This window comes from Berghia stephanieae, chromosome 11 (genome assembly GCF_034508935.2).
Source record: "Berghia stephanieae isolate SIO BIC M18660-M18661 chromosome 11, UCSD_Bste_1.3, whole genome shotgun sequence".
NCBI lineage: Eukaryota > Metazoa > Mollusca > Gastropoda > Nudibranchia > Aeolidiidae > Berghia > Berghia stephanieae.
The window spans coordinates 38597013-38604512 of record NC_088370.1 but is presented as its reverse complement, the minus strand read 5'-3'; the positions used below and the strand labels follow the sequence as shown (position 1 = coordinate 38604512).

Genomic DNA, 7500 nt, shown 5'->3' with positions numbered 1-7500 from the left:
GTCTTTTTACAACCTCAACTTAAGCATTATAACATAAGATTCACTTTAAAACTTGACGCAAAGTTATTGCTCTTGGAAATCATAGCTTTTTTTTTCATTTGCAACAAGGTATAAGTCAAGCAAAATCTTCCAAAGTGATTAGGATGTTGAAAATAGTTTAACTCTCTCCTTACCAGCCATTTTCAGGATTTTCCTCAAAACGTCACACCAACTAACACAAAAATATATTTTTTATCACTCAAACAGAATAGCAGCAAGTTCTTGCGATAAATAATTTCTTTGGCAAAACATGCTCTATAATTCACTGTTCAATTTCTTTAATTTTGTGATGTACAAGAGAAATTTTAATAGGAAAAATGTTGGTTGTATCGTAGCGAATGTGACGATTTTCCTATACTTGGTAAGGAGAGGGTTAATTTGAACTTTAAATTATGAAAAAAGAATAAATTCAATTCAACACGTACTTACTATAAGAATAAAAGAACATTTTTAAACTGCCATTGAAAATCAAATGAAGGTATTTAAAATATTTTGAATTCAAGCTTCGACGTCTGTTTCACTAAAAAAAAAACTTTCACCAGAATGAGACGTTGTGTCAACTATTTTAGAGATATCTAAAATGTGAGAGGTCGAATGTTTTATATGATGTTTTACATATACTCGTGCCAATTTTAAATTAAAGAATAATTAAAAGAATTAATTCATTCATAGCTTCGACACAGACCCCACCATCCGACACAGCGTTTGGTGTGCTTTACTCCCGTCTGCCCTTACTACGGCCCGCTTCTGGTTCGCCCAACCTACAGTACAACGAATATCGGCGTCGAGGACAGAAAAGGAGGCTAAATAGTGAGCAAAGTTTATTTTATTATGATCAAACTTTCCAATTAAGGCAATCCAATTAAGCATAATCAACTTTAAATGATTAAACGGATAGATATATAGGTAGGTAGATAGATAGATAGATAGATAGATAGATAGATGAATAGATAGATAGATAGATAGATAGACAGACAGTTCGATCGATAGATAACTATATATATATATATATATATATATATATATATATATATATATATATGTATATATATATGGTCATTCACATTTGTGAGTGACCTTATTTATTTTATATGATCTCACCAACATTATCGAGCACTCTCGTACCTACAAGTACCCACCAACACTCATATATATATATATATATATATATATATATATATATATATATATATATATATATATATATATATAAGGAATTTACCATAAGTTTGGTGCTGGTTTACATACTTAAAAATGGTAGAATACAATTTACAGGGACTACTGTTTCGACGCACTGACTTTAGTGCAGCTTCCACAGAAATACTTCCAAAAGCAAAGTGAGATGAGTCTAATCGCTCCGAATGACTACTTTATTTTCTTCCTTTGCAATAAATAACAATGTGAAATTGAATGTAAGCTTCAATTTAATTACGAAATTAGATAAAATGGACGTTTCGTGTTTCCCCTTTATCAACAAACAGGATGAATGAAACACTACAGATGAATGAGATCATGTGATAGTGGCGTTGTTAAGATGAATAAATAAAACATAAATGGGCAGGAAATAGTATGCTCCTTTGTAAGGAAGCACGAATTAAATAGAACAATCGAATTTTCTATCACATTATCGCGCGCATCCATCTGTAGTGTTTCATTCTTCCTGTTTGTTGATAAATGGGAAACCCGAAACGTCCATTGTTATTTATTTCTTCAAGCTTCCAGCGGCAACATTTCCATTCTTCCTTTGCAGCATGGTAATAATCGCCGCCATGGGTTATTTCCTGATTTACTCCCTGGTCGTTTACGAAGGGTTAGTCGTGTACGCGTTCTTCAACCAGAGAGGAAAAGACGAGCCTATTTCCTGTGGGCTCATTGAAAATCCAAATCAGGTAAGATTCAATATATGATTTAGCTGTAAATTTAATAATTTTGGTGAAATTTGATCCAATAGTCTGATGTCACGTCGCCCAGCAACGGCGGCCATCGTGGTTCTAAATTGTACTTTTTATTCTTCATGCTGGCTAGAACTTTTCATATGTCTTGTGTTCAGAATGTGTAAAAGTCAAAACATGATCAGATATATAATGTTTTTTTTTCCCTCTGGATACGCTTTTATGCTCGTCGGAGAAGTATTTCATAAGGGCGTCCGCCATTATTCCGATAGTTTAGAGCCAGTTACTAAGTTACCATGTGTCGTTACGAGGGAAGTGACGTCATGACTATTGAAGCGTATTATTGTGACCCATCTGCTCAAAACAATATCGGATGGCTATCTAAAAATAACAACCAAAGAACTGAGTGACGTCATTTCCGTACCATCGGAATAAGTTGACATCACTGAACTCTTTGCTATTCTTTTAATACAACCAGATAGGTGATTAGTTCTCACTAAATTATATCAATCAGACTTTAAATGACAATGTAAAATTGAATACAAGCTTATATTCCATTTCACAATATTTATATCTTTGAGCTTCAGCCATATTTATATTCAAAAAGACTTTAATCGTTAAAGGTTACACATCATTTTGTTAGTTGGTACGTTTCATGTGCATGGCGGATTTGTGAGTAACTTATTTAAACGCGTAGCATCAATATGTTTTTTTCTCTTCCACCCAAGATTGTCCCCTATGCGGTGCTTGTTTTATTTGAGAATCAACCAGGCATGGCTGGATTATTCCTGGCTGCCCTCTACAGTGCTTCACTAAGGTAAATATAAACATAATAATTTATTTGAAGTCCTGTATGATTCGCCCCCCCCCCATCCTCCCTTTATTCTCTATGCCTGTGTGTTTGTGTATGTGTGAGTGTATAAACGTGTTTATGTTTGCGTTTGTATGTAATAGGATTCAATAGTCGTAGCGTCACTTCCTTCCTAATGACGCATGGTAACTTAGTAACACTGGCTCTAAACTATCGGAACAATGGCGGACGCCCGTATGAAATATTTCTCCGGCGAGCATAAAAAGCGTATCCAGAGGAAAAAAACACCCATAAATTTGATCATGTTTTGACTTTTACACATTCTGATCACAAGGCATATGAAAAGTTCTCGCCAGCATGAAGAATAAAAAGTAATGATTTACTTTGTTTAGAACCAAGATGGCGCCATTGCCGGGCGACGTGACATCAGACTATTTAATCCAATTGTATGTGTGAGCTCATAACATTGCCATCCGGAAGTATAACGGACCAACACACAAAACAGCGTGTATCCATGAACGTTTATAGTCAGGTTAATAAAATTTAGTGAGCATTACTCATAAACAATAACAAAGACCTGAGTGATGTCAACTAAGAACTATCTATGTCCGGCTGAGCGGATGTCTACCAAAAGAGCGGAGAGGCATACCATAAGAGCGGAAAAACACGTACCAAAAGAGCGGAGGGAGTGGGCACAGGTGCGGCGCCCGATATCAAAGAAATGTACAAGATTACTGTAAACCTTATTTTTATTTATTGTTATTTGTTTGCCTAGTGTGTGGAAAAATCCCCTCTGCATTTTATGGCTTGGGACCAACACACAACGATATCTTTTACCGCTGTGAGGCTGCATTAGGATTTTTATTTGAGCTGAGTGTAGGTTAAAAATTGGTAAAATCTTGCAAGGGAAACTATTTACAAGGGTCTGTTGATAAAACTCATTGCCTTCACAAACTCAAATCTGATCTTTGGCCTGTTTTTTTCTCACTAACGAGCTGTGCAACTTTCTGGTCTTTGGGCTGTTTTTTCGATTCTGCTTTTGATCTCATCTTGATATATGTCGTGGCCTGGAATTTGATTAGGGCGTCAGTGAGCAAGAACACGTTCGGGTGGGGGGCATAGAACTCCTTGTTCAGCATCGAGTGGAAAGACTCTGCTGCGTTGTTCGTTTTTTTCTGGCCTTTGGGAACAGAGGCCCACAGTGGAGGTGGAAAAGGACTTGAAGGTAGTATGTATGTTTGTAGCAGATAATCGGAGTAGTGGATCAACTTGGTGTCGTCTGGTTGGCAACTCATGAGGTCCATGGCGAAACTGTCCTCAACCTCCGACGGATCCAAAGACGAAAGTCCAAAAGTGTAGGTCAGCCACTTGCCAACCTCATTTTTTGTTTGAAACTCATTTCCGAGTCCCAGCTGCTGGATTTTCCTGTGAAGAGCCTGTCCCAGATGGAAGTTGCACGCTTTTACAATGACGTCTGGAATCAACGTTTTAAGCGCGGTCATGGCTGCTTTCTCAAAGTCCATGGAAAACTGTCTACACTGGAGAGAAAGTGATCTCTCACGGCACAGGGATAGGATTGCTTTCCACATGTTTTTGTAGGTTTCTTGAGTTTTTGATGGTAGCAAGCAAAATACAAGTGGGCAGTAGATGCCATTACTCAGACAGTGGATGGAGTAGATCTGACTGAACTGGGGAGGACAAGACTTGAAAGTTCCGTCAACAAATAGCTCTTCCACATGTGCTGAACACAGCTCTTTCAAGTTGCTGTCTGTTGAGAAAATGATTATTCCGGTGCCATCATCATTATGCAGGACAAACTTTTCACCTTTTGATGTGGTTGGATGAAAGTCGTTGTTCAGTATTCTGTGGACGTCCTCTCGTGTTTTCGGCAGTTTTGGCAATTGTTTTCGTCTCTGCCTGTAGATAGATCTTCTTACGTTGATGATGTCTTTATGAACCAGGTTCGCCTCTTCCATTTGGAGAAGTTCTGATTTCATGATTTTTGCTGGTCTTTCTGACACATCAGCTTCGGCCCGACGTTTTACAGCAGCTCGAAGTATCGTCTTTTCTGTAGTTCTGTAGTCTCTGTCATGATTGTGATTTGTTACAGCTGTCAGCGTTGTGGTTACTTGTCCGTCTGTCTTTACTCTTGATTTGCAGCCTTTAACTGTGCATCGCCAGTACTTGTCCCATGACTTGTAGCATAGTCCAACCGATAAGTGTAGTTATTTAGGACAACGCAGTCAGCTCCTTTTTGGGTCTTTGATATTTTTAACGTGTCCATACAGATGAGTTGAAGAAAGAATGGAAGCCCGAAATTATCTTATAATATAGAGTTTGGAAATCAAACTACACACACACACACTAAATAACCTCGCGGTGTCTCTAACAATGATAGGCTATGTTATGCCTACAATAAGCACGGACAAGAATCCCGAAATTATCAAAATAAAAACACACACTAAATCAACTCACACGTTTCTTACTCGGTACATGTTTTTCAAGCACACGGACGAGAAACACACTAAACTCACACACTTATAAACTCACATGCTTCTAAATCACTACATATTTTTCAAGCACACTCCCCGACAATTAAGAAAGATCGTAAGTACTAAGCAATGATCCTGAAACAGCTACGAACTTTTCAAACCCCACTGGTTTTTTTAAAGAGTTTACAGTAACCCTCCGCTCTTTTGGTATGCTGGCAAAATTACTATCTCCGCTCTTTTGGTATTTTCCGGGCTGAGCATTTTGGATAAACGTATAATATCAATAGATAGTACGAATTGACGTCACTCCGGTCTTTGTTATTGCTTTTTGGCATCCGCGTTTATGAGTAATTGGATTCAATATTCTGATGTCACGTCCGCTCATGAACGGCGTGCAGCTTGGTTCTAAACAAAGTGAGTTTATTTGTATGTGTATGTCTTTATGTGCGTTTTTGTTTGTATGTGTATGTGTTTATGTGTGTTTGTGTATGTATGGGTATGTATGTTGTTTTTTATCTTTTTGGGTTTCTATGATTGGGTGTTCGTTTGCACTATAATATTCTGTCCACGTATAGATAGAATGTGCTTGGCTAAGAAGCTCATAACATTGCCATCCGGAAGTATAACGGACCAACACACAAAACTTTGTGTAACCATGCATTTTTATAGTCTGGTTAATACAGTTCAATGAGAATAACTCACAAACGCGGATGGCAAAATATAATAACAAAGGCTTGAGTGACGTAATCTTCGTTCTATCTACAGATAGTTCGAAGATGACGTAGATAGAATGCGCTTGGCCAAGGAGTTCACAACATTGCCATCCGGAAGTATAACGGACTAACACACAAACTTTGTGTAACCATGAACTTTTATAGTCTTGTTAATACAGTTTAGTGAGAACAACTCACAAACGCGGATGGCAAAAACAATAACAAAGGCCTGAGTGACGTCATCTGCATACTATCTATAGATAGTTCGAAGATGACGTCACTCAGGTCTTTGTTATTGTTTTTTGCCATCCGCCTTTATGAGTAATGCTCACTGAACTGTATTAACCCGTCTTTTAACGTTCATGGATACACACAGTTTTGTGTGTTGGTCCGTTATACTTCCGGATGGCAATGTTATGAGCTTCTTATATATTATAGTATGAGCTTGGCTAAGAAGCTCACAACATTGCCATCCGGAAGTATAACTCACAAAACTTTTAGAGTCTGGATAATACAGTTTAGTGAGAATGACTCATAAATGTGGGTTGCAAAAAACAATAACAAAGCCCTGAGTGACGTCAACTTCATTCTATCTATATATTTTTGCCATCCCATAATAGCACTGTGTCATCGGTCCTAAACAGCCTATGTGTCCTTGTCACAGAGGATATTCTGGAACCAGTGTTGAAAAACGCGTCCGATGCACGGGCAACATTTTACGCCAAAATATCTGGTAAGTTTTGGTTAGTTTAATGGGAGCCATCTAAATTCATGTTTTCGTCCAACCAAGTCATCAATCACATGATTTGTTGCTGTACAACGATTGGATTTTTCCTTAAAAATGCAATCACGCTGTTTTGTTTATGAATTTTGCAAACATACACATGTGTCAAACTGAACAAAATGACCAATTGTGATGTTAGATATTTCGATTGCTGTGAGTACTTTTCACTATGTGGATCACTTTAAGCACATTTTGCAATGTGACCAATGACCTCGAGCACATGGAAAGTTAATATAGATCATGCCCAGTGTGCGGCTATGTGGTCTTGTAGTATGACACTCGCTTTCGGATCGAAAGGTCCTGGGTTCGAACTTCGCTCGGTGCATAGTTGAGTCCTTGGAGAAGGCTCTTTACTCACATTCTCTCAACGTACTCCGATATAAAATGAGTACATGGCCGTTAACAGCGTCGTCTCTGTCCGAAAAACAAATTGTAATATCGCCCAACAGGCGTCATATCCCATCCTACATGTTAAATGTTGTTGTTGGACAGGGATCGCCTGTAAAGCGCATTGAGCACGTTTAGTAGATATTGCGCTATATAAAATCTCAATATATTATTATCATTATTATTTTAATTTGGTGAAAAAATTCCAATAGCTCAATTGTTAGAGTACTCGCCTCACAAGAGCACTGGTAAGCTTTGGTCAGCGATACGGTCTTTGCTTTGTTGTACCCGAAAGGAACCGAGTTCGAATACCCTATGTGCTGTGTGGCCTTAATTAAACAAATCACCTGAGGACAATCGTGATAGAGGTTTTATCCCTTTG

The 7500-nt window shown here is 38.0% G+C and overlaps 1 protein-coding gene across 2 annotated transcripts in view; it reads left to right on the top strand.

The window, feature by feature from the left end:
- The window catches only part of LOC144956958 (sodium-coupled monocarboxylate transporter 1-like), a 33572-nt gene that overhangs the window by 15279 nt on the left and 10793 nt on the right, over positions 1-7500 (top strand). For both annotated transcript variants that reach the window (XM_078887807.1, XM_078887806.1), the window contains exons 9-12: positions 712-849; positions 1790-1928; positions 2660-2748; positions 6568-6680. In XM_078887807.1, coding sequence (XP_078743933.1) covers positions 712-849; positions 1790-1928; positions 2660-2748; positions 6568-6680 — 479 coding nt within the window. The remainder of the gene's footprint in view (positions 1-711; positions 850-1789; positions 1929-2659; positions 2749-6567; positions 6681-7500) is intronic.